General features: G+C 42.7%; 1 protein-coding gene across 7 annotated transcripts in view; it reads left to right on the top strand.

Moving 5' to 3' along the window:
* Positions 1-949: 949 nt before the first annotated feature.
* The window catches only part of klc1b (kinesin light chain 1b), a 29,820-nt gene continuing 6,089 nt past the window's right edge, over positions 950-24,680 (top strand). For 2 of the 7 annotated variants that reach the window (XM_039784243.1, XM_039784248.1), the window contains exons 1-14: positions 950-1,035; positions 10,881-11,151; positions 11,524-11,754; positions 13,533-13,614; positions 14,988-15,216; positions 15,375-15,462; positions 16,135-16,236; positions 16,779-16,952; positions 17,727-17,826; positions 19,158-19,210; positions 19,533-19,600; positions 19,962-20,070; positions 20,207-20,215; positions 20,509-20,661. In XM_039784243.1, coding sequence (XP_039640177.1) covers positions 10,903-11,151; positions 11,524-11,754; positions 13,533-13,614; positions 14,988-15,216; positions 15,375-15,462; positions 16,135-16,236; positions 16,779-16,952; positions 17,727-17,826; positions 19,158-19,210; positions 19,533-19,600; positions 19,962-20,070; positions 20,207-20,215; positions 20,509-20,661 — 1,647 coding nt within the window. In that variant the 5' untranslated portion in view covers positions 950-1,035; positions 10,881-10,902. Of the gene's footprint in view, positions 1,036-3,748; positions 4,022-10,880; positions 11,152-11,523; positions 11,755-13,532; positions 13,615-14,987; positions 15,217-15,374; positions 15,463-16,134; positions 16,237-16,778; positions 16,953-17,726; positions 17,827-19,157; positions 19,211-19,532; positions 19,601-19,961; positions 20,071-20,206; positions 20,216-20,508; positions 20,662-24,680 lie in introns of those variants that run through there. The other 5 variants (XM_039784245.1, XM_039784249.1, XM_039784244.1 and 2 more) reach the window with 5 other exon arrangements.

Genomic DNA, 24,680 nt, shown 5'->3' on the forward strand with positions numbered 1-24,680 from the left:
TGTATGTGATACACTGAACTGTCATGCACCAAAGGAAAAAGCAATAAAAAACTTGAATTACAAAACAAATACGGGTTAAATGATATACAAGTGTGTGGTGTGACTAGTGAACATGTCACAAGAATTAACTGCAAGCCCTTTTTCTAGTTTGTACCATAGACTGTAAATAGTCTGTGGTTTGTACCTAGAAACCAAATAGAAGCTACTTATTTTGTAATTAGTGTCTGAGTTCATTATAACATTAGGCTACTTTGGGTTTATTTTCATAAGAAATATTACATATATTTTCTAGTTTGTCATTTGTCCTATTTAAATGTGTACTAGCACAATTTTCAGTCTACCAGACATGAGAAGAAATGTAAATACGAAAGATATATGTATATATATATATGTATATATATATATATATGTATAGATATATATATATATATATATATATATATATATATATATATATATATATACATTGAATGAATAATAATGAATAATTCTACCAGTTCAATGCTGTTAGAATTATTCATTATTATTCATTATTGTTTTTATGGTGAAATGTATGCGCTATTAGTCGTATGTGTTTGATAGTTAAAATGAAACCATTAAGTTAAAGTCATCTTCTGATTTACAATCATTTAAAAGTGTAAAAATGTGTATTTGTGTTTGTAGACACCAATATAGACATAGATAGATAGATAGATAAATAGACAGATAGATAGATAGATAGATAGATAGATAGATAGATAGATAGATAGATAGATAGATAGATAGATAGATAGATAGACGATAGACAGACAGACAGATAGATAGATAGATAGATAGATAGATAGATAGATAGATAGATAGATAGATAGATAGATAGATAGATAGATAGATAGATAGATAGATAGATCAGCCATACAGTCTTGGCTAGATCTGGCAGTCGAAAACAAAACATGACGTCACTATAATTAAACTCAGCTGCAGAGGCTGCTGGGAGAATCTGGCTGTGTCGGAGACATTTTGGATTTAAAGGGGCTGAGCCGTCAGTCCTAGCTCTTGGTAAGTTATAGCTGTCTGTATTTTCACTTACTAATATTACAATTGTGTGAACCCTGTATATGACCGTGTGTTTAAGTGGTGTCAACTCAAGATACCGTGTATAGAAAGGATCCACTCGGCGGTTTCAACAGGGTGAACTCGTAACATCTAGCTAGGGAGTGGTGATGCTAGCTGGTTAGCTGGAGCTAGCTAGTCGCTAACCGGAGCCCTAAACAGATCACAAAGCAAGCTTCATTGTAAGAATAGCTAAATTAAAAAGTCTTCCTCCAAAACAAGTCACAACAAATCTGGTAAAGGAGAGAACGGGGTTAAATCTGCCCTTAGGGTTAATATGGACCCTTTAGGTGGAGGTAGAATATAAAGCCCCGTTGTGAACTGCGAAAGTCATAACAAAATGAAATTGTTGGTCTAATAACGAGCAGCGCTCAAGTCAAATGATATACCATCCGATCCGTTGTTTTGTGTGTTGTATTAATTTGCAAATGTTAAGAAAATTCTCCGTGTTCTAAGCACGTTCAGGTTGTGCAGAGTCATTAACATGTAGCAACCACGATATTAAATCAAATGTCCGGCATCGTGGGTCAACACTGCTAACGTTATATCATTGGTAGAGAGGTGTAAACAACAGTGTTATAAGCAAAAGTGTCGCCTTTTTTTCTGCATAATAAGCCTCAGGTCAGGCAGATGCTCTACCTGGCATTTCTTCCTGCATCGGTAGCAATATTCAGGCGCACAGTTTTCAGACAACCATTAGTGGGGAAAAGTGCCCTCCAGCAGCTGGTGTGATGGATGACTGTGGACAGTGGCGCTTCCCTCCTGGTTGTCCCAGACCGCCACACCCTCCTTGGTGGCTGGCTCTCCTTTGTGTCTGGTAGTGATGCGGACGATGTTGTTGGATTGCTGTTTTTGCAAAAAACGGAGGAAGATGGAATGATCTGTTGCTGTCAAACTGTATCAAGTAGACAGGAAATGCTTCTCTAGGGAGATGGAACAGAGACCGGCCCCTAGCTTGTTGATGCACCCACCACAGTCTGCCTTTTTCCATTTCCTAAGCTAGTATTTTACTAATAATAAAGGCACCACACCATCTCTCAAACAGTCTCAGTTGTATTTGCTCATTAAAGATTTCCAGCTCAGCTTTTCAGTAAGGTTAAAGTTATGTAAATTGACTTTAGAGAAGAAAATGGCAGCTTATTAAGAGTTGTTATCCTGCCCTTTAAGTCAGTAAGATTCAGTGGCCTGGGTTAGCTCAGTTGGTAGAGCAGGCGCATATATATATATATATAGAGGTTTACTCCTGAAACGCAGTGGCCGCGGGTTCGGCTCCGACCTGCGGCCCTTTGCTGCATGTCATTCCCCTTCTCTCTTCCCTTTCCTGTCTTCATCTGTCCTGTGGAATTAAAGGCCTAAAATACCCCAAAAAATAATCTTCAAAAACAAAAGTCAGTAAGATTCAATGTGCAAATTAGCCATGGCAACAGGAGATCAGTGGGGAAAAGCACAGTCGACTTGAAAGACTGTAGTGCGGCGAAGGAAGGGAGATATTCAAAGAAACGAGGGCCTGAGTGATGATGGTGTTTTCCAAAGGGAGATGTGATGATGTCAGAGGTGAGGCCTCTCCGGAGATGGAGACTAATAAAGAGTGGAGCTCTGGGTGGGGAAACACGACAGAGAGGTGGAACAGGTTTCCACTGCTCCAAGGGAAATAAACCAGTCAATACAGAGTACAGGTCTTTTCTGTAAACACAGAACTGTCTTCCATTACGCTGTTCTCTCCTCTTGGGCATTTCTATTAGCTTCTGGGCAGGATGTGCTACGATTGCTACAATATAACCTGACCTTTGATTCCCCCTGCAAGGTTGAGTCATCTGACTTGGCTGTGAAATTCAGTTTCTGGTCCTTCTGATCTAAACCTTGTCAAATTTAAGAAGAACTGTCTATTTAGTTGTTTTTAAAGCGATTTTGATTTTTATTAGTAAACAGAATTTTTTATAATATGAGGTTTGATTAACACTGTTTTGGATTGATTTTTCTCTTAAGGCCCATGGACCACAAGTGATCTATCTCTCCAGATATGTTTGCGCTTGTATTAGAAAAATCCAATGTAATCATGTCATCACAAACTAGATAGTTCTCAAATCGCTGCTGTATTATTGAGCCCTTGAACATCACTGAAGAGGTTGCTTGCCTGTATGAATACACATTTCCTGATATATGAAATATGATCATTGCGGTCCCCTGACATGTTGCAAGGGTTTGCTGGGCTACAAATGGCTCCTATCACTTTATGACCATTTGCTGGACGGCACATGGTTTGGTCTTAGATTATGAGTGAACTTGGCTCACCAGACATGCTGCTCGGTGCTAAGGTGAGAATGTAGGGCCGGGAGCTATATGGGAATCAGTGTAATATTATTTTTCACATAACCTGTAGCACCACAAGACAGTAGGTTTGGTACTGGTTGTGTGTGTGTGTGTGTGCCCTCATTCTTGGGGTCATGTGAAACTCCGTTTGTGCCTGTAAACCGTGTCATTGAGTCCACGCCAGTTAAAGACCTATTCCTTTGTGTCTGATGAGGAGCAGAGTCTAGATCAGGGAGGCTCCCTCCCCCATCCGACCTGCTCCTCTGCTCTCCTCCCGCTGTGGGCGGGGCTGTCTCTTGATGTGCGCCCTGAGCTGATGTTGGTTGTTCTGACGGAGCAGTGGGAAGGTCATCATCCTCCCGCACGCAGCTCTCGTCCTCCTCTACACCGCCCATCGGCGCTCGTCACTCTCACTGCTGTCCTGTTTCATTCCCATTTGCCTCCGTTTCGCACCGAGGGTTTCCCTTTTCATTTTAAGGAGGATCACTTTGGATTTAGCACAGCGGTTTTTATGATGATGCACTTTGCCAGCGCGTAGCGCTATTGCTGGAGGAGGAGTCATTATCTCATCAGCTTTTCACCGTGCCAAAGTATGAGGCTCTGATCTGCCACTGAGACCAAGGTTAGTTTTCTGGTCCAGCAAGCTGTAGCAGCTGGAAATATTGCCAGCAGGAACGATAGATGGATTAAGCCTTTAGTCGGCATCTAGTGGCTTTTGTAATAAATATGAAGAGTGAGAGTTTAATTTGCACATACAATGATAGCTCTTTTAATTGCCAGTAGATATTTACACACACATTAGGAATGTACCCTTTGCATATAACCCATCCTGACTAATTAGGATGGGTAGGCAGCTATAGTCCGGGGACCAACTCCAGTTTATAATGCCAGTACCTACGTCAAGGACAATGGCAGGACTTACCTATCATGCATGTCTTTATGGTTGGGAGGTAAACATGCAAACACGGAGAAAACATGCAAACTCCGCACAGTTAAGCCCCTGGCCGGACCCAGTAACCAGCAGGGCCTACTTGCTGTGAGGCAGCAGCGCTCATCACTGAGCCACCGTGCCGCACATTTTTCATTTACGTCGTTTTTCCTCATGAAGAAAAACCATGACCCCCCCCCTTCCCCCTTTGGTTAGAATGAGTTGTTTGTTTCACTATAATGGTTACTATATGTTATACAAACATGCCACCATACATTTCTTTAAATAGTCTAATCTGTTGCAATGTACCAATGTGAGGCAGGAGCATCTGTTGTTCTCTATGTTGCGTATGTGGCAGGTCAAGTAGCTCCGAGCCGGTGGTTTCCTCGTGTGCCCGTGTTTACTTTTTGGCATGTTTTAGGAAGTGAACTTTTTTTTTTTTTTTTACTAGCTGCCTAACCTCGCTAGCTACTGAACCTCGACTAACACTTGGTCCTGGTCATTCCTTTAGCTCACATGTGTCAAACTCAAGGCCCGCGGGCCAAATCCGGCCCCTCGCAAGTTTTGATCCGGCCCGCATATCAATTTAAGTTCACAATCGATTTTGGCCCGCCTAGTTGTGCGCAGAAACCAAAAAGACGGGAAACTCTTTTCAAACTGTAATTATGCGACACTCAAAGCAGAATTTGGCAGATTTGCAGACTTTGAGACTCAGGAATTCCCCCAGAAGCAGAGAGTTTTCAGATTTAGGCTGCGAAAGAGGTTGCTGTAAAAAATGTCATCATTGTTTTTGCTTGATTTGCAAAACTCTCTGATGGCTACGGAACTTTTTTTTTTTAGCGCTTTATGTCGACATAACTGTAAGTGAGAAAGCTATATGGGACATGCAATAATCGATAAAATAAAATAATGTCGATAAACTCTGCATGTCTGGCCCCTGGTGTGATTCTTATTTCCAAGTGTGGCCCTTAGTGAAGTTGAGTTTGACACCCCTGCTTTAGCTGATCATGGGGCCGTTTGGATAGAAGCCCAGATCAAATGAACGTGTTGCTCCCGGCTGTATAGCGTAATGTGTCATATGTACACGGTGGGTGCATTTTTCCTGTTGTCCCAAAAGCACTGTAATCCATTTTCAGCAGTCTGAGGAGTCTTATTCTGGCCTGATGAATGGAAGCTGGTACGTAGTCTGTCGGTCATGTCCTTTAGTCTGTTGGTTTTTCATATGAACCTGTGATGCTGTCATGTGCTTCACGTGCACGTGATTTTGATGAAACACAACAAAGTCAATGTTAAAGATTAATTCACGGGGCGGCCTTTGTAAAGAAAAACAGCAGGCCTGTTGGACTTTATCTCACCTCTTAAAAGACTTAGAAAATATTAACTCGAGCGGCCTGAGTCCTTCCAGCCGTCTGTGTGTTTTATCAAGGCAAAGCTGCTCGTTTCTCCCCTGACTGTCATAATAGTGCTTCTCCTCTTTGTTAGCGACAGTGTACGCTCGGCTAGTCGTGCCTTTCATCCACATATGTGTTTAACTGTTGAGACACGAGGGTAATAAGCTGTCTGATCTGTGATTATGCTTGATCTTTCAAAGAGCTCGTTTCATATCTTGATCAGAGCAGGTAAGAGCTTTGGTGCCAGCTCCTATCAGGGAGAAAAGTACTGTAGGCTGCGATGGCAAACTTCTCCTCATATTTTCTCCATGCAAGTTAGGCTTGTATCATCCCCTCGACTTAAAGGTACACTGTGTAGTGTTTTAAGTATTTTTTATTAGCTAAAATCAATGTCTTCATTCATAAATATGTCCTCATTGGTGTAAAATGACCTCTGCCAATGATCTGACTTATCCTCGTAAACGAAGAATTTCTTATCTGTGTTGACATTGGACGGGCAAGTCCAAGGAGGCTTCCATGTCGTTCCGCCATTTTGAAAAACTCTAATCGCTGAGAGGGACATAAAGCACTAGCCTACCTGTCCAGCTAATCCACAACGCGTTTTCGTTCAGAGCCAGCGTCACGTGACTGACACCAGCTGAAACGGAGAAGGAGATCCGCGAGAGGCGCTTGTCACTGCGCCGGCAAATCTGAAAGCCTGCACTGCACTTCATAACGGAGAGTCATACTTAATGCCGAGCCGCAGGAGAAGGAAGCGAAAATTGGAAGACACGTTGTCATTGCTTGTTGGTACATAACGGTTACCGTAGTTGCAACACACATTTGAAAAAGCGAGGCGCTAGAGCACTATTCGTTTCAATGCAAAATACAATTTCACCGCTAGATGGGCAACGTGGCATCATGACTTTGCGTAAACATACACGCCACTCTCCTAAAGCCAAATGGCGTGTTATCTGTACGCGTTTTGAGCCATCCACGTGGCGTCTTATCGCGAGACCGTGCCGTACTATCGCGAGAACGTGCCGTACTATCGCGAGAACAACGTCACACGCGTGTAAAAAAAAAAAAAAAAAGGTTGGGTTTAGGAAAAGAACATTGGGAAAGGCCTTGGTAACACAAAAACACAACAGTGACCAACGTCACACGCTTAGGAAAACAAACGGTTAGGTTTAGGAAAGAAACATTGGGGAAGGCTTAAAAAAAAAATGGTTGGTGGTTGCCACACGCAGGACGTGATCCCGACTCTCGTGGGTGAAAGTCCTGTGTTTGACCCATCCACCACCCCAACCAACCACCGTCCGCGGACTTGCGTCCTTTCATGCTACTCACTATGGCGAAAATTCACACGTAATGTAGGCCAAACGGCGTTGATAAACATGCTAAAAAGCGAATGCGTCTTGATAACACGCGAAAACGGCATACCAATTGGCGTCTCATACATACGCCACTTTATGAGATCAGTCTGAGATGGGAGAAATTCCTACACAGTGTACGTTTTTAACTTAGGGCTTTTTGTAGCACAATGCTCATATAGCTTATGACTATGACTAAATGCTGCTTAACTCAAACATCTTCTATGACACTTGTCTATTTGAGCATGCAAATGACAGCTTGATTTGTTTGTTGCATTTGAATAGACTTGTATGTAAAGTAGCGAGTCGGTTTTTTGTTAGGACAGAATGGCTTTCTGTTATCTAGTTTTCCTTCATGTGTTGTAAGTTCTCCCCAAAACGTGTTACTTCTTGCCTGCTGAATAACTTTACAGTTGGCACATTTTACTGCTCTGCACGCCTGCACTGAATGGAAGCCCTCTGGTCATTTTGTTTTTGGCATCCTTAACATTTTTAATATATCTGAATGTATGCCCATTTGATTGTGATGTTTGGCCTAAATTATGTTTTTTTATTTTTTTTTTTTAAATGCTTAGCAACGAATGCAAGATCACACTATTTTTTTGTCTAGACATCCATGTAGGTATATATTTGATGATCTGAAATCTCTTGAAGTGGTTTAGAGTGCATGTTACTATTAATTACGTTGTTTTATTAGAATGGGGTCATTTGATGTGGGAGGAAAACTGCTTAATGGATCTTTTCACAGCACTCCTCTGAAGAGGTTGGCTGTCTCTGTGAATTAGCTTTTTACTGCTCTTCTGTTTCTTCCTGTAAAATGGAAGTGAAGACATAATTGTATATGAAGTGCAATAAAGTACAAAATTGCAGATGAGAGGTGCTCAGTGTCACCTCTGAGTACCGTATCTAATATGCTGACTATAAATCTGTCGGCACCGTTTCAGTGTTTTAACAACTTAAACAACATGCGACCTGCTTTGCATGAGGCTTACACTGATGTTTCAGGAAGTTAACAAAAAAAGTGTATTTGTAGGAAAAACAAAAAAAATCTATTGATTTTCTTTCGAATGTTGATGGATTTTAGTAAGCGTGTTCATGAACCTAAGGATGGTTAAAGGTGCCCTGCCACACGTATTTCATTACTTTGTGGTAATGTCTGAAGTTCTACCATGGACTCTGTAACATTTTTTTGTGGAAAAAATGCCTTGGTTACCTTGTTTCAAGCCATTCTAGCGTGGTATAGAAAGCCTGCAGGACGACTCAGCTCCATTTGTGCCAGTTCTCATTAATATTCAACGAGCTAAGCTGCTTGACTCTGATTGGCTAACAGCTAGCCAATGAGCGCCTGGCTGTCAGAATCCTTTACCCAGCGCAACTGGGCCGAGCTCATGAATAGTAATGAGCTCAGGCAACATGATGTCAGACTGACCAGCTTTTGTTATTGGCCTGATTTCTCCACTTATTTCTTTTCAGTGGCTAGAGCTGACAGAGGAGGTAGCAGTTCATTTTCACATTCACAACATAACACAAACACATATGGACCTAACATATTTCAAAAAATACAAGTAAAAACGGTTTTGTGTGGCAGGGCACCTTTTTAAGTTTTTAATTAGAGGAAAGGAAAAACAATCCAAGTTTTTTTATTTATTTTTTTTAAGATTATTTTTTGGGCATTTCCGCCTTTTTAATGTATAGGAAACCTATGAAAGGGGGAGAGAGAGGGGAAGACATGCGGGAAATCGTTGCAGGTCGGACTCGAACCCTGGACCTTCTGCGTCGAGGCATAAACCTCTGAATATGTGCGCCCGCTCTACCGACTGAGCTATACTGGCCACACGATCATTTCGAGTTGAGAGGGTTCCACCTGACAGCAGATACGTACGCATATGTCTTCGCTGTAAACACTCTATAGTGTTTGGTTACCTGACACTGCTGCTCCAGCTGGTGGTACACAGGCTCCACTGTCATCCTGATCAAAACTCAATTCCATAGGCCCACTGACGTCCAGTTGTCCATTAGTTGACTTCAGTAGCTGCCCCCCTGTGCGCTTGTCTATTGTCCATCATTAAATATATTAGCATCATGAATACCACTCCCCCGAACGGAGCCCAGCTGTGATTACATGATGTGACATGCATAACATCACAGGAGGGGCGTAATTACTGGATACTAGCAACAGACTCCTTTGGTAGTTTCTACCAGTGTCTGCTGTAAAGCTGAGCCAAGGGCCACTGAAAATACACAAGCAAATTACATATTCTGTAGCTAGCAAATTATGGTGGGCAGCCATTAAAGCTGCAACGATAAATTGGACTGTTAGAAGAAAAGATTTGATGGGCTACGTTAACTCCAGGTCTCTACAACAGGATTTAACATAGGCTCCGTCATAATCTCTTCTGTTTTCACACCACACAGCAAATAGCTATTTATTGCAGTTGTTCAAGCCTTTTGTTGGTCTTTTTATTTTCTCAGTGCTCTGCTTTAAATAGACAATTTCTGAAATGTGAGTAGCAAAGCAGGGAGTGGCTCACTAATGTGTGTGTGGTATATGTTTTTCTCTTGGCAGATGGCGCTCAGCTGGTGTTTATCACTGTAAGCCCCCTCATCCTTAACCTGGTGTCCTCACTGCTGCTAAAATACAGACCGCACTAGCTCAACATTACCCCAGTCGGAAGGGCAGGGCCGCTTTTTGCACTGACATTTTGCATGACGTAGCTAAGAGTGACGTGGCTCAGCGAGTCATAAATTATCTTCAGACTGTTTGAGGAAAATGGTTCCATGCACTTAACCAAAAGGGCTGACGTTTCTCCAGAACACACAGTATTATCGACACAGGAGGTTTTTTTCTTCCTGCGACTTGACCAGCTGCTAAGCTGCTGTATTTATGAGGCTTTTGTCATGTCATACTCTCCTGGATTCTTCAGCCAGTCAGCTAGGCCTCTGTTTGGATAAAGTGCTGGCACCAGAAGGCAGGCACACTGCAGCATCTGTGTGCCCTCTGTTACCACTGCGAGCTGCAGCCCTTCTCCCAGAGCTTATTATAGGTGGCAAATCCCTACAGTCTGTCCACCAGAATAATATGTCCCTGTGGCAGGCTTTATACCCATGTCGATACTCTGCATGTGTCTACTCATTTCAACCCTATGCAGCTGAGTTTTTCACAAGCGTGGTTAGAGCCTAGTTTATGTGTGTTTTTATTTAACAACCCTTCTTTCTTCTCTTGTTGAACGGCATACATTCTGAATTTGTCTAATGAAACCGCTCAAAGAAATGCTGACCTATCTCAATCATGAAATTTGAATCCCTTATCCCCCCTGCAGTGATAAAACATGAGTTCATTCCCCCTTTTATGGCTGTCGCGTTGTGCGTTGGTCATGCTGCGAAAATTTCAAGCAGAGCTCAGAATTATGCAGCGGTGTCTGTCAGCATCACGGGGCGGGGCACTACACTGTCAAGGCATTGATATCTTTAAACAGAGAGAGTGGCTTCTGTCATGTCACCCCAGCAGAGAATGCCTTCGATGGTCTATAGTGTGAAAGATCATTTGAAATCGAAGAGAACTCTCAGTTAAATAGAGGAAAAGTAACAAGAGACGTGTTGTGACAGTTTGCAGTCCAGCTGAGCTCTCGAGTTTTGTGTTGTGATTTTCAGTGTTAAGAAGCACAGCTGCATCTTTGGAAGACCGCGTTTAAAATGTCCTTTCAATGTGGCAGCTGCTGCTGTTTAAAATTTTTCCCACAGTGTCCACTGGGTTAGTCTGTTTTAACAACCAGGGTACCCTTTTTTTTTTCTTCTTTTCAATCTGCATAGGTTTCCCTGAGCTAACTAGAAGATGTCCACCATGGTGTATCCACGGGAAGAGAAGCTGGAGAAGCTCTCTCAGGAAGAGATCATCTCCAACACAAAGCTGGTGATCCAGGGTCTGGAGGCCCTGAAGAATGAGCACAACTCCATCCTCCACAGCCTCCTGGAGACCATCAAGTGCCTAAAGAAGGATGAAGAGGCCAACCTGGTGCACGAGAAGTCCAACCTGCTTCGCAAATCAGTGGAGATGATTGAACTGGGCCTGGGAGAAGCTCAGGTAAGACGGTGCTAGAGGTATCGGGAGGGCAGAATGTATTTTCCTACGCGATGAGTCGTTTGGGCACTCGGACGATATGAGCAAAAAAAGAAAATGCCATGTAAAAAGAAGTGGGTTACAGTTTTTAACATCAGAATTGGCATAAAAAGAGGAGAATGGTTCACAGTGTAGTAAATGAGCGTTATTTAACCCACACAGCCATGTGTTACCGTCTTCCACTTGGTGCGTTTCTGCTTCCTCATTCTATACTGAGCTTGTGTGATGATCATGATTCATTCAGAACCAGCCCCGGTTTGTTCTCTCCTGCTTTTGCCGCTGCGGCAATTTGTCCCCGGTAAATATCATTGCTCTTGAACGCTGCCTCCGCCCCAGGTGATGATGGCCCTGTCCAACCACCTGAACGCCGTGGAGTCTGAGAAGCAGAAGCTGCGCGCGCAGGTCAGGAGGCTGTGCCAGGAAAACCAGTGGCTGCGGGACGAGCTGGCCAACACCCAGCAGAAGCTGCAGAAGAGCGAGCAGAGCGTGGCCCAGCTGGAGGAGGAGAAGAAGCACCTGGAGTTCATGAACCAGCTCAAAAAGTATGATGAAGACGTCTCACCCACTGTAAGTACTGTAAGCAGTCACAAATGCATATCTACAGATTGTTATTTGGTCACTTATGTGTTTTGGGGAGATTTATGTAACTGTGCACATGTTGTGTGTTGTGGTTAGATTGCTCTCATTGTAACCAAATTCTTTAAAATATATTGTTTAGGGCTGCAACTAACAATCATGTTCATTATTGATTGATCTGTCGATTATTTTCTCAATTAGTCGTTGGCCCAAGATGTTGTCTCAAATATCTTGTCTTGTCCACAACTCAAAGATATTCTGTTTACTGTCATAGAGGAGAGAAGAAAGGGGTCAGCCCTATGTTCCCAGAGCCCAATGGTCCCACAGCCCTATGTTCCCACATTTCTAAGAATTCTTTTCTTCTTAAAATTAGGCCCTAGGTTAGGGTTAGGGTTACATTCCATCTGTAGTCCATTGCTACTGGATAATAGGTTGGGTGTAATTGGCTACCAAATTGGGAGAAAGGGGGTTAAAATCTGATAGAAATTTATGGATAGGAAACGTGGGAACATAGGGCCTAATTTTGGAAAAAAATCTTACAAATGTAGGATCTATGGGAACATAGGGCCTAATTTTTAAAAGAATCTTAGAACTGTGGGAACATAGGCACGCTCCCAGAAGAAACTAGAAATATTCACATTTAAGAAGCTGGAATCAGAGAATTTTTTATTATTTTTTCAAACCGATTATCGAAATCATTTTAGTATTAGTTAGTTTAGTATTAGTTTAATACTTATATAAATCCTGAGCTCTAAACCGTGTTGAAAGTGACTAATGTAACTCTTATGGGCAGCAAACTGTCAATGATATGTGATCCGGGAGAAAAAACTCAGCTGCTCAGTCTTCCAGGAAGGAGCCTTTCTGGTCAGGTCCTCATTGATCTGATGGTGGTGATGAATCGCTGTATATTCTGACCTTATTCTTAGTCATAAAAAGAGACTGTAATAGCCTGTATCCACTAACTGCTTATTGCAGGAATCCATCATGCCAATACCCTGTCCCTGAAGGAACCTTATTCATGCTCTGGAAGCAGCTTTTCATGTTCCAGCTTTTAACAGGCTTCCACTTTAAAGTCTAACTGAAAATCACCCTTAGTCATTTTATAGAATCAGAATCAACTTAAATGTCATTTTTCTTTCCTCTCAAAATGCATACAGCTCGGCTAAAAGCAAGGACAGCAAGGTATAATACGCTGACATTACTGCTTTATGCAAAGTTCGATTGGCCGCATTGAAATAAGATAAGATCACTACACAAATACGATCCATCTACAAAGACGAATACCTAACAGTATTCCATTGTTTAATGCAAAACTAGAGGGCCCCATCATGAAAGCAGAACATATAAAATATAAAATTCTATAAAATGGTTTCAGATTTTTCTCAAATGAAAAAAGGACAAGTGATTAACAGAGCAAATATGTATGTCGCAGTAGACAAAAAAAAGCAATTTATTTTCAGTTGGACTTTAACAAAATAGGCCAATGTATTCTGTCAAGGTGCAAAAATGCGCTCATGATATTATGAGAAGTATAATTTTAACATAGTGTTGAATTTATTGGTCTAAATGATCTTATACTACCAATTGCATATTTGTAACTACAAGATAAGATTGTATCCCTTTTTTATCCAGGTATGATGTTATTATACTAATTATTGGCTTAGATGTTTAAAAAGATAAACCCTACATGACAGTGTTGCCAGATGGTTGTCTGTGATTCCAGCTGTCTGTTAGAGGATCTGACTGGCAGCTTTGTTTGGTCCCCTCAGCAGGAGGAGAAGGACCGAGAACCACCCAAGGACTCCCTGGACGACCTCTTCCCCAACGATGAGGAGGAGCATGGCCAAGGAAGTAAGAACAGCAGTATTTAGCATTTCAGCGTGACACTATGATTTTACCCACCCATTAGGCTGTCAAACCTGATAACAGTGTTTGTTTAAGAGTTTGCTTCCAAAATGTTATAGTCAACATTTAGCACCCTAATTTAATTATCTAAGCGCATGTCTCACGTGCGTTTTAGGGCGTGTCCAAATCCACTTTTGCTAGTTTGACGGCAGAAAAAAGGTGGTTCAAAAGGGTTGTACTTAGTGTCTTCATGAATTCATAAGTGTGTTTTGGGCGTAACATGCAATAAACCAATCAGAGTGTCATCTCCCATTCCCTTTTAAAGCCAGGCACGTTTGTACCTTGGCGCATTGCTAATATGATGGCGGATTTGCACTGTAATATTTTTATTTGTAATCTTTTGCGTGTGTATGTGTGTGTAACAAGCATAGTGTACGTGCTGTGCATAAGCCTAGACGCATTTGACTAATTTGCAGTTAAAATAACAATGAAATGCTGTGTTATTGACTTTAGACCAGGTTTTTGTTGGGCAATGGCGGGATCACTTCCTGCTGCCTCAAGATGGCAATACACCAAGAATTCACCTGAACACACCTCCCTGTAAGACCAGCACGCCCATAGGCGCAAAGATGGGCGCAGGTGCATTTGCTATTTAAACGACGCAGGCAGTGGACGGTCTTAACATAGCAAAGACACTTGCGTCAGGCTTGCGTTGAGTCATGAATACTCATTGTGGAAGTAGCCTACGTGCTAACGCTGCTGCAGTGATGGCTCAACCAGCTCCTTCTTGTCGGTTATTGGCTGGAACACTGTTTGTTATGGTTCGTGGGGCAGGTTGGCGCAGTTTGTTTTTGTTGCCGTTTGTGGAGCCTGGGCTGTCTTCAGAGACCGCGTTTTATTTACAGTGTGTTCAGGGGACAGGCAGCTAGCGGATGGTGAGGAGATGTTTGCTGTATGTGACGAAAAATGTTGTAGCCTAAAAAACACGTCACATCACTTAGAGCACCTTTAATGATGCACACGATTTTTGTTGTGGTCAAAATAATGACACTTACATAGTGAAAACTTGAATAAGGAAATGAATATACTTATTTTGGTTTGATATTTGGATCATATAGCCTTGATTATCTGGTGTTACATCCCTCTTTGAGTAAATTAACCTAACTAACCATCGAAGTCCAGGAAACAGGGGTAGATAATGCTGTGTCATGCCATTTGAATTATCTCCATAATGTAACTATTCCCTGAAACCACAGTATTGTTTGCATGCTAATGTAATTAGTGTCATAATCAGGGGGGAATTTTTTTACATTTTTATTTTTTATCGTCCTTTGACGTGCACGCTGACCTTTGCCCTGTGCGCCTCCTGTGCCCATCAGTGCAACACCAACACAACAGTGCAGCCGTGGCTGCGGCCCAGCAGGGAGGCTACGAGATCCCGGCCCGTCTGAGGACCCTGCACAACCTGGTGATCCAGTATGCCTCCCAGGGCCGGTACGAGGTGGCTGTCCCCCTCTGCAAGCAGGCTTTGGAGGACTTGGAGAAGACTTCCGGACACGACCACCCTGACGTGGCCACCATGCTCAACATCTTGGCCTTGGTCTACAGGTCAGAAATGTCTCCATATGGGGACTTTTGCTAGTTTTACTGTTATTTATTTCTCCTATTTGACTTATTCCATGTTGCCCTCCTTTCTACACCCATTTTAGTCAAAGAGCGAGACACATTCAGTCTCACCCCGTTGTCTCTCCCTCTCATTTCTGCAGAGATCAGAACAAATACAAAGAGGCCGCCCATCTGCTCAACGATGCTCTGTCCATCCGTGAGAAAACCCTGGGCAAAGACCACCCCGCTGTAAGACTCCGCCGTCGCCATAGCAACCATATCTTCATGGAGACATATCCATGTTTAGATAGATCAGATTAGTCCTATGGTGTTGGTTCATAATTGCTCGAAGACTTTGTCAACAGGGAGGCAATAATAGCACAGTCTGCTGTATTTACTGTCTGTATGGATTTTATTTTCACCATTACAGTATGGATTTTGGGACATGTGCCTGCAGGCTTTACAGTAATCAATCACATCTACTGATTGTCTGCTCGTACATTTAGCATAAACCCAAGTCCTTGCAGTCACAATACAACGACCAATTGGGAAATCATTCAAATATACTACCCATTTCATTGCCTTTGTGAACAGATTTGTATGAATCAATTTACACCGGGGCTCCAAAACCCCTCATAAAGCCTAAAGGAAGCTATTAAAGTTCAGTGCTAGTCCCTGCAGCTCTGTGGGCTTGCCATTTGCCTCATATACTGTAGAGACAGAATAATGAAACACTAAGGCAGGTTACTACCATCCTGTGTAATCCAGGTGGCTTTGAGCTTTTTGAAAAGCTGCTTGATTGAACAATACAGATTTTTAGGACTGATAAGCCATAAGACAACAGTAAAAGTCCTGGTATCTTGAAGGGAATTGAGAAAGGAAGTGGCCTCATTCAGGTTTTCTCTTTGTCTGTATGTCCAGGTCGCTGCGACGCTGAACAACTTGGCTGTGCTGTATGGAAAGAGGGGAAAGTACAAGGAGGCTGAACCTCTGTGTAAGAGGGCTCTGGAGATCAGAGAAAAGGTAGGCCACATCCCTGGATTGCACCAGTAGAGCCGCCCACAGCAGTGCTATCGAGGCCTCATCTCAATGCTAAAACCAGTGAGCAATTAGCTCATTGTAATTAAAAGTGATACTATTTCAGAAATGTCAGTTGGAGCTGCTGTAACACCAGCCACTATAAATAGGGAAAAGGGCAAATGATTTTCTTAAATTGTCTGCGTTTCCGCTGGGAAAGTATTTCCAATTGAGAGCACAGCTGAAAAAGGATAGCAGGCGTTGGGGAGCGAGGCAGGAGCAGGAGATGGATAGGAGACATGACAAAAATGACAGAGCCTAGCAACGTACAATGGGTCTCTCTTTGCCTGAAAGCTCTATTCTGCACCCTCTCTATTGACCAGCCTTTTATTAGATCTCCTGAGTGCCTGCAGCAGGCAGACGTGCTGCTCGGTGAAAGCGGCCAGAGGTACCGAAGGGAGAGATGCACGGAGAAAGCCAAAGGCACTGAGGCAGGGACACAAACTGACCTTTTAATTAAAGATATTTGCTTCTTGTTTTTCCCTCAGGTCCTGGGGAAGGACCACCCAGATGTGGCCAAACAGCTCAACAACCTGGCTCTGCTTTGCCAGAACCAGGGCAAGTATGAGGAGGTGGAGTACTACTACTGCCGTGCCCTGGAGATCTACGAGAGCAGGCTGGGCCCAGATGATGCCAATGTGGCCAAAACCAAGAATAACCTGGTGAGAGACAAGTTCCCCACATCAGCTTTTATTAGGCTTCTTTTCCATCTTCATTTCAAACCCTTTTCACTTCTACGCTATACTTTTTTTACTTTGACAAGGATTACGGTCCCTATTGAGCCGTGACTGTACCAAGGTAAACCCGGGCCGTGTTTAGTTTTATTGTGAGCAGACTCGCTCGTTTGTTCTCCCAGCCTGAGCTTGGTCTCTGCGGGGGTTGTCAGCATGGAAACTGGAACTGCTTTCTCCCTGCAAAGCTTCCACTTGAAATGTCTTTCAAAACTGTATTGTATTCAACTGATGTTTTTTCAGATTTATACTGCGCCTGACTTTACAAAAGGGGCACTATCTTTTTCAAAGCATGCTTTTTTTCAATTTTTTTTTTTTTAAAGAAGTTATGAAAGGCAGCTGAATATAATATTATTTTACTCTTTCAGCCTAAGCGTCGTCTACTTTGGGCGTTTTATAGAACAATTTTGTCTCGATAAACAATTTTGTCTCGATAAGTCTTGCTAATGGGGTACCAAGCCACTAGTCGTTTGTCTACCGTGCTTCTTCTCCTTCCTGCTTCTGTCCTGTCTCACTGATGATGGAGAGGCTGTTTGGAGACAGTAAGGGAGGCTCTGTGGTACTTTATCATTTTTCATGAGTCACAGTGCGCAGGGGAAATATCTGTAGACGGACTGCTCCTGCTGTCTCAGGGGGCACATTGTGAGACAAAAGGCCCATTTGAGACAACACTAAAATGTGCTTTCTGTTCTCTTTCTTCTTCAGGCATCCTGCTTTCTCAAACAGGGGAAATACAAGGAGGCTGAGATTCTGTACAAAGAGATTCTGACTCGTGCTCATGAGAAAGAGTTTGGATCTGTTGATGGTAAGGCCTCATAGGAGATACTGTAGCTGACAGTAAATGGCAGCACCTGTTTATAAGGTTATTTCTATATTGCACTAGTAGTTAAGTATACTTTTTTTTAAATCAACCTAGAAACTTAATAAATCTTGTTAGCAACTTATTCCAAAGAAATGGTGGTGGGTTTTCAACTTTCCTCCACCATTGTCTTATCTTCCACCTACTGTTTGTCTCACATCAGCGGGCAGAGTGACAGATGGTTAAAAAGTGGACGATGTACTAAGCACGGTGCCAACCTTCACCATTCAGAGGACACAAAGAATCCAAACAAACTTTTTAAAGAATAAAGAGTTAACTTGTCTGAAAGATGAACTCTTTGCCGCTTTCTTCTCTTTTAGTTTAAGTTGACTTTCCTCCAGGGATTAGATTGCCTGCTTTTGAAAAAGGAATGAAAGGGACTCGGTACAATGCAATGCTCAGATGCTCAAAGCAAAAAAGCATCTCACATTTTTCTGACAAGTTTATTTTTCATATGTCACTTAACTCGACAATAGTGCTCAGATTCTTTTTTCTTTTCTTTTTTTTAAACCTGTTGGAGAGTTGAAGGTTAAGGGAAGCAGCACAGCAGCACAGCAGCAACAATTTGTGTCCCTAATTTTGAGTTAATATGTGCTGCGTTTGTGTGTTTCAGAGGCATATTTAATTAATCTATTTCATGAATAAGTCATAATGATTAAGTATGTGATTAATGGTGTGTCACGGTTTATATAGCATCATCAGTATCACCTTCCTTCACTTGGCTCAGGTTTTTGTACAAGACAATTTAATGATGCATTTAAAATGTGTTCTGTATTGAGATCTATTGACCTTTTTCTTAATTTATTTGGGGAAGATTCTGCAAACATGTTTATGAAAAGATTTAATTAAAAACAAAAATGAGTTACTGTACTCACAGTATTACAGAATAAGCTCAGGGACATATTTTTTTTCTGGATCTATCTTTATATTATTAACAACTGTTTAAAAAAAAAAACCATTTAGCCCATGTTAAAATATTTAAACCCCAATACAGACTGTGTCTGTGACAGATCTCAGGGTTCACCAGCCTTTTCTTGTATTTGTGTAGCCAAATATATAAAACCAAAACTTGCCTCCCTACCAAGACACGGGTATGTGTGACAGACTGGACCACTGATGTTCACTAGCCTAGTCAGTAGGGTTTTATAGCAAGCTCAGCCTGCATCACGAATAACTCACGGTGGATGTAATGAACCGTCCTGAGGCAGCCAGTGAAGCTGTTTCCCACTCCTGTTGTACTGTATGTAGACCACCTCTCCTGTCTTGTTTGTCTGCAGCTGAAAACAAGCCCATCTGGATGCACGCAGAGGAAAGAGAGGAGATGAGCAAGGTGAGGGCTTTGTGTAGTCACCCTCATGTCATTCTGAACAAAAGCAGAGCCAATATTAAAAGCACTGCAAATTAAAAGAATGAGGCGTGTCAAATGGAAGGTTGTGAAAGTGAAATGCAATCCTTTTTCTGGCCGCTTTTCCTTAACAAACACACACACACACACACACACACACACACACACACACACTCGCACGATATAAGCCCCACTGGGCATATTAGAGTTATTTCTCAACACAGGAAAAATGCTGCTGATCCAGTACAAACCACCACTCCCCCTTCACGCACTTTTTCTCTTCCTTTTCTCCCTCATTTACTTCCAGGGCAAGCACAGAGACAACACTCCATACGGAGAGTACGGAGGCTGGTACAAGGCCTGCAAAGTCAACAGGTGAGCGTGACAAGTGTGTTTTTACAACTTGGTCATAAATAAACAACAAAAAAAAACACGTGACAAAGGCCTGAGATTAGTCACCTCAATGTATTCATTTGTTTTTAAGTTATGAAGGCTAAATATTGTAATGTAATATATATATATTTTTTTTTTTACTTTTTTCAGATTTTTAGGAATGTGACTAAATTAGCATTGGGTTTTCAAGTACTTAATCTTTAAGGGATTCTTTTTTTTGTTTTTTTGTTGTTTTTTTAGCATTTTCTTGCTCTGTAGTACATGGCACAGCAATTTGCTCAGATCAAATTGTTCCTCGAATGACCTTTTGGGTAAATATTGGTGTTCCTGTCTCCTTGTTCAGCCCCACAGTGAACACCACCCTGAGGAACCTGGGCGCCCTGTACCGCCGGCAGGGCAAGCTCGAGGCTGCCGACACCCTGGAAGAGTGTGCTGTGAGGTCTCGCAAGCAGGTCAGCAGCGTTTTTCTGAACTGCAAATGTCCCGTTTCTGCATGCAGATAACTTTCTGTAAACTCTTAAAACGTGTCCCCCCCCCCCCAAATCTCATGATATTTCTTTCCCTTTCTCTACAATGCTATGGATCCAGAGCAACACAGTAAGTGCTTTGTCTCCAACTGATAGCCTCCATAGAGCCTCCACCTCTCTCTCTCCCCTAACATCACTCCCATCTCACAGCCATTTCCACTGTTCCCTTGTCGCTACGATGCCACCACCACTGTGCTGTGAAAGAGACTGAAACCATAAAATCCCTTTTTAATACCTCCCATGTAACTCTACACGCTCACCCTTATCAACAAGCTAATGTCTACCTCCGGGCTAGTTCTAATCATGGCATGTTTGTTTGTGTGTGTGTGTGTGTGCGTCGTACCTGTGTGTTATCCCCATCAGGGCATTGACCCCATCCACCAGACACGTGTGGTGGAGATCCTGAAGGATACAGACGGCGACAGGCGGAGGAGCAGGGACAGCCTGAGCAGCGTTAAGTATGAGAGCGGCTCTGAGACCGGCGAGGAAGTGAGTATGGGCGTGGAGTGGAACGGGGTGAGTACAAATCCACTATAGTCGAGTCGACACGGCCAGTGAGCTCACTGGAAGAACAAGGTGGCGTTGGCAATGTCTCAGGGAGTGCGGACTGGTGCAGAGCGGTGACTTGTTCCGTAGCCTGAAATTTGAGACAAGAGGATTCTTGTCTTTTTAGATTAGTGCAGCGAGATGACCAGTGATTTGGAAGCAGGGTATTCCATTTAACCGGAAGCGGACTCTTCTGGCTCCTGCAGCCAAATGATCAGAGGCAGTCAGGACGCCCCACCAGACGATGCACCTCACAGGAAGCCAAAGTGGTCAAACTGTTTAAAAAAAACACAAATTGGTCATTCGTGCATAACTTATTTCATGACGTCAGTGTTGCACATCATCATAAGATTAATATGAGTGACGTTATTTATTATATATATAAGGCCAAGTTGCACAACCTGCTTTTTGACAAAAGTATTTTGAGACACACTTTTCTAAATCAGTAGAATAGCTGCTCATTCCCAGTTATGGTTATACTGTATCTGCACCAGTCCACCGCCTCCTGTAGATGTGCCTTGTTCCTCTCATGAGTTTTTTATTTTTTATTTCTCAAAATGTAAAGCTGATTGAGTGTCTTGGCATGCTGACCTGTTGTTTTTGACAGCACGTGAGCTTGCTTTGGACTAGATGTTCATGTTTTGTGTTGTCCATTGCTTGACAATGCCGTCACAGTGTCTCGTTTTAATAAGAGGTTGTTCCGCCGGCAATGCTTCTGCACAGGTGGAGCGGGGACACAAAAAGGCACGAGCTCATCCTGCGGCATCCTGGCAACATATTAAATATTTATTTACTCTTGTGGGACTCACAGAGACAGAGCATGTCGACATCCCTATTAGGATGTCTCATGTTTCCGCTATTAAACACAATTGACAGGCCTCCCAATATCCTTGATGCTCATCCCTCTGTAGCTGTAAACTGGGCGGTTGATACGTAATGGTTCATCCCGCCGTTTCATTGCCTCAATACAACATCCACTCTGGCTGTGTCTCAACGATCGTTAGTGTCATTTCACCGTAGGGCTTTTAATTTTCCACACCGCGTTATGACTGGTCTGGTCGCCCCCTCTCCTTGTTATTAAAGAGGTCGGTGCTGAAAACATGATATTCAGTCAGTGTATGCAGTCAAATGGACACCGCAAAGAAGCCCTCTGGTGACGCTTACATAAGCCAGAGGACAAAACTGTGCCAGCTGGGATGCCTGGTCTGATCCCGTGCCTTTCCCCTCACTTAGTGCAGCCACGCCCATTCACCTCACCGCACCAACCCCAGTCTGTCCAAAACATGCATGTAGCAACGCCAGCCTGCCGGGCTCACCCTTAACATGCCCACTAACGGACCATGTGAGTTCACTTTGTTTTCACATGGCCGAGTCTGTTAACCTGATGCCTGCTGCTCTCCCTGAGTAACATTAAGTAGAAAAGGTGGGGTTTTGTTTGCTGGCTGTCGTGTGAATGGGAATGCTTCTCTACACACACGTTCACATGCATAACACAGCTCCTCGAAACGGCTTCACATTCCAGCAACTGCGGCGGCATGCCTTTTCATCCGAGCGCGCACCCGTTTGTCTTTTGAAACATGGCGATGGCCCGCAGAGGGTCGCTGGACGTGTGCTAGCGTTTCATTATCCACGTCACGACCATATGTAGCAGTAGAAATGAAATGAACACAGTCCAAAGGGAAAATGTACTCATGACATTCTTATGCTTTCTTTTTTTTAAAGATTGTTTCTAAGAGCTAATTTGTCACAAAACATTTGAGCTTTTGACTAAAGGATCGCTTAACAAATTCCATCAATCCATTCATTTACACCGTTGGCGCAAACGTATGTTACTACAACATTTGGTGCAACATTACAACCTTTCGAGAATAGGCTTGTAAAGTCCTGTGTTTGCTTGTGTGTAGATATTTGCTCTGAGAGGATGTGATAGGCACGTCAGAACTATCAGCTTTGTACAGCGTTGCCCAAACATGTCTTCAGTCTGCTCTCAGAAAGTCTGATATGTCACCGAGGCTATAGGAGTGGTTCACATACTCATACTGTACGGCTGATCCAGACCGTGCACTTCAAAATTCTGCATTTGAATAAATACCTGCTGTTTTCATTATTACCAGTGGTGGAAGAAGTGTTAGATCCTTTACTTAAGTAAACGTACTAATACCACACTGTAAAATGACTCTGTTGCAAGTAATAGTCCTGAATTGAAAGTGTTACTTAAAGGTGCAGTAGGTAAGACTTATAAAACTAACTTTCTGTCCTATTTGCTGAAACTGACCCTATAATTGAGTAGAACTAAATTTCATTTTTCATTTATTTATTTATTTGACAGGGACAATGCAGACAGACATAGTGTCAAAACAAAGCTTGTCACTGAAGTGCTGCATAAAAAGTTTATAGCAGATGCTAATTTTCAACTCCAGTCCCTGGTTGGGCTTTTATACACAAATGAAGCAGGTAATAAAAAAAAAATCCATCTCCTCTGGCTCCACCCACAGCCTGTAGTGCAATTTGCAAAAATCCACCACTCCTTGTTCAGATGCACCAGTCAGGGCCAGGGGGGGGGTGTCTAACTGCGTGTCAATCACTGCTCATCCAATCGCATTCAAGCTCCCTTGTAGGGGGAGGGGCTTAGGAGACCATTTTTGGGCTTTAGCAGAAAGGGGGGAGTGACTGAGTAGTTGTCGATGTTCAAATTCTTTGGCTAAGTCCTGGATCTTCACAATCCTACCTACGCCACCTTTAAGTAAATTACATGCTTAAAGTATGTAAGTATCATCAGGAAAAAGTATTAAAATAAAAGTACTCAATGCAGAAACTGTCCAAACAGTTGTGTTTAATGGTCCAGTCATTTCAGCTGGACTTGTAGGCCGTTATATTGTTGGGTAGTTTAAACATCGCATGTTATAAACTCCATGTGTTTTGTGTGCAAACATCTCAATTTGTAAAGTAAGTAACTAGTAACTAAAGCTGTCAGATGAATGTAGTGGAATGAAAAGTAACAATATTCCTTTCTCAAATGTAGCGGAGTAGAAGTAGAAAGTGGCATGAAAAGAAAAGACTTGAGTAAAGTACAAGTACCTCAAAGTTGTACTGGAGTACAGTACTTGAGTAAATGTACTTAGTTACATTCCAGCACTGATAATTACATTATTCAGGTGGGACTGATTTAGGTGCCACTTTACAGGAGCTCATTTACTTAGTTTGTGTTGAACGAGTGGAGGTAAATAGCGCTGAGGAGATGGCAGCAAATGTGTGGTCGCGTCCAGGTTAATTGGTAGTATGTATGTGCGTGTCTCTTTCTGCATGGTTTGATTTACAAGTATGTCTGTGTCTGCAATTGCTCTGTGCTCTCGGCTAGATGCTTCAATGTGCCGCCTGTTTGTTTGCATGTTTTCTAGATTTTTTTCCTTTTCTACTACGTGTCACTAACCTACTTCCCTGTTGATTTACTCTTGCCATGACAACCAATCAGCCGGTTCAATCAAATTTCCCTTTCTCACTCAGTGGATTGTACTCTCCCTCTTGAACTCTCATTCTACACAACACGCTGGTGGGTTGGTATATAGTGACATACTAAATAGGCTAGGTAATTAGTTCATTAGTCATTTCGGTAATAGGACACGCCGAGGCCAGGACAGAAGGATGAAGAAGAGGATGTTTTTTTGTTTTTGTTTCATCAGATACAAATGTTGCTTTAGGGGGATTTTAGGTGAATGCAGGAGTTCTGGATTCATAGTGCTGTACTTAAAGATGAGATTCACAATGTCAGTCCCTCTTAGCGTCAGTGTAATGGCTATATCGTTATGCCCCGTTCGGTGCTGATGCTTGCAGATGTCCCGCGTCTGCAGTGCACAGTCACTGGGTGGGGTGCTGCGTGCCAAGTTCAGGCTTCCTGGTACCCAGAGAGGAAAGCAAAACAGCTGAGTCACTGTGACTGCAACCAACCAACCTGCTGCATCACTGACCTGCTTGTTGTACTGCAGCTCCTG

Source organism: Perca fluviatilis, chromosome 19 (genome assembly GCF_010015445.1).
Source record: "Perca fluviatilis chromosome 19, GENO_Pfluv_1.0, whole genome shotgun sequence".
NCBI classification, from domain to species: domain Eukaryota; kingdom Metazoa; phylum Chordata; class Actinopteri; order Perciformes; family Percidae; genus Perca; species Perca fluviatilis.